The sequence below is a fragment of the Austrofundulus limnaeus genome, unplaced genomic scaffold, assembly GCF_001266775.1.
Source record: "Austrofundulus limnaeus strain Quisiro unplaced genomic scaffold, Austrofundulus_limnaeus-1.0 Scaffold83, whole genome shotgun sequence".
Lineage (NCBI taxonomy): Eukaryota > Metazoa > Chordata > Actinopteri > Cyprinodontiformes > Rivulidae > Austrofundulus > Austrofundulus limnaeus.
Genome location: NW_013952485.1, coordinates 16,054 through 17,864, shown reverse-complemented (window position 1 = coordinate 17,864; position 1,811 = coordinate 16,054). Strand labels below are relative to the sequence as shown.

The window sequence follows — 1,811 nt, the reverse complement described above, 5'->3', positions numbered from 1 at the left end:
GTATTGTTCGATACAGCACTGTTCGATACAGTTCGACACGGGTACATGTATTGTTGCACCCCAGAAAATTCACGGTTCGGTTCGATATTTTTCGATACAAAAAAGAGAAATTTACGTACCCCTTTTAACTTGTAATTTATTTATATTAATTATGAACATTTGTTTAACCTCAAAAGTACAGTGTTTTTAATTAAATGTTGCTGAAACAGCAAGTTTCTCAGTGGATCTGCGCTCAAAAATGCAGCCTAGGTGGAGTAGTCGAACACAGATCCACTGATCCTTCAACACAGAGCATCTTCAGAAGACAAGTTGATAAAGTAAATGTTAAAACTCTGTATTGTTCGATACAAGTGTGTATTGAAACTAAAGCTCTGTTCGATACGGGTACATGTACTGTTGCACCCCTAATATATATATTTTGTGTGTTTTTGTTCTGGCCTTTTGCTTGTGAGAAATTTCTTTATGAAGATCTTAATTTGTATTGAAATCCAGTACAGACCTTTACAAACCCACCAGTAGGATTAACCTAACTTTTCTTTATACATCAACATCTTTCTCCTCAACTTGTCTGTTCTGTTCTATTGTCTTCTTAATCCTGCTTGATTGTTAATTTTCTGTATCAAACCTCTGAGACCGTCACACAGCTGGATTAGTTCTGCGATTAAAACACACACATGTGGACTAATTAGACAAATCCTGAAGGCAGGTATTTGTACAGAGGTATTAAAGTAAAGATGACTGAATAAAAGATGGATACAGTTCTCAGATTTTATTTGTTTAAAAAAAAACAATGGGTAACAATTCCTCATTTTTCTTCCACTTCACAAATATGCACTACTACTGGTTTTATTTATCACATCAAATCTCAGCATGTTCGTGGATGTAAACATTTAGAAACTTTAAGAGGTGTGAAGACTTTTTTTCAAGACACTTTATGCGTCAAAAAAAAAAAAAAAACTAACCGTAAACAAAGAACTTCTATGATAATGTGACTTGAAACACGTCTCTCTCTCTAACATCATGATCAGAAAACACATCTGAACAACAGAGCAGAACCATCCTCTGTCTGCTCTGGGTGTAAAAAGGCTGCTCCTGTCCGTTTGAGTCTCGTCACATCGTCCTGCTGCCCAATCGGACCTGTCGTGTTCTCAGAGGTAGAACCCGGTGTCTTGTGGACCAGGGAGGCCATTTAAAGTCTCAGAACCAGGCATCTGGACCGCTGGTGCTGGTCTGTTCCCGTTTGGAGGAGCACAGCCTTGTTCCACCTGCACGTTAAAACACAAATCAACMATGTGCACATGTGGAGTTTATCATCATCTTTAAACAAACATGAACAAAAAACAAAAAGCTTTTTTTTGTAGGCAGTTTGCTTTGCAACAAATTCAAGAAAGAAAGAGAAATATGGAAAATGCTRAAAAGAATGATATTTTATTGACTTGGATTTTTGGTTTAATGAAGACTTTGTGAGCACATAATAAATGGCCTCTCATAAACATATTTAATTTGTTAATAATAGTCAATATTTCAGACCTGCATCACAACAATAAAGGCCTAGCATCGCTTCACCTGCTGGCTTTCATGTTAGAGTTTGAAACTTGTGTTTTGTGGAGAGACAGAGCTGTAGTCCTTTAGGTCCTACTTTGACATCATGTATGATCTTCTGTATCACCTTTTGTTTCATATTTGCTATTTTGTGATCTATATTTTGTCAATGTGATCATATTTTCCTCAAAAACCTGTTGTATTTAAGAGACCTGTGTTCTGCCCTCTAGTGGATTAATAATGTACTGCAGGAAGTGGAACTTCTCTTT

The 1,811-nt window shown here is 36.5% G+C and overlaps 1 protein-coding gene across 1 annotated transcript in view; it reads right to left on the bottom strand.

Moving 5' to 3' along the window:
* Positions 1–754: 754 nt before the first annotated feature.
* The window catches only part of ahr1b (aryl hydrocarbon receptor 1b), a gene marked incomplete at its 5' end in the record, with an annotated part of 15,898 nt that continues 14,841 nt past the window's right edge, over positions 755–1,811 (bottom strand). Inside the window, 1 exon segment of the mRNA XM_014011620.1 lies at positions 755–1,265. Within this exon segment, the coding sequence (XP_013867074.1) occupies positions 1,149–1,265 (117 nt within the window).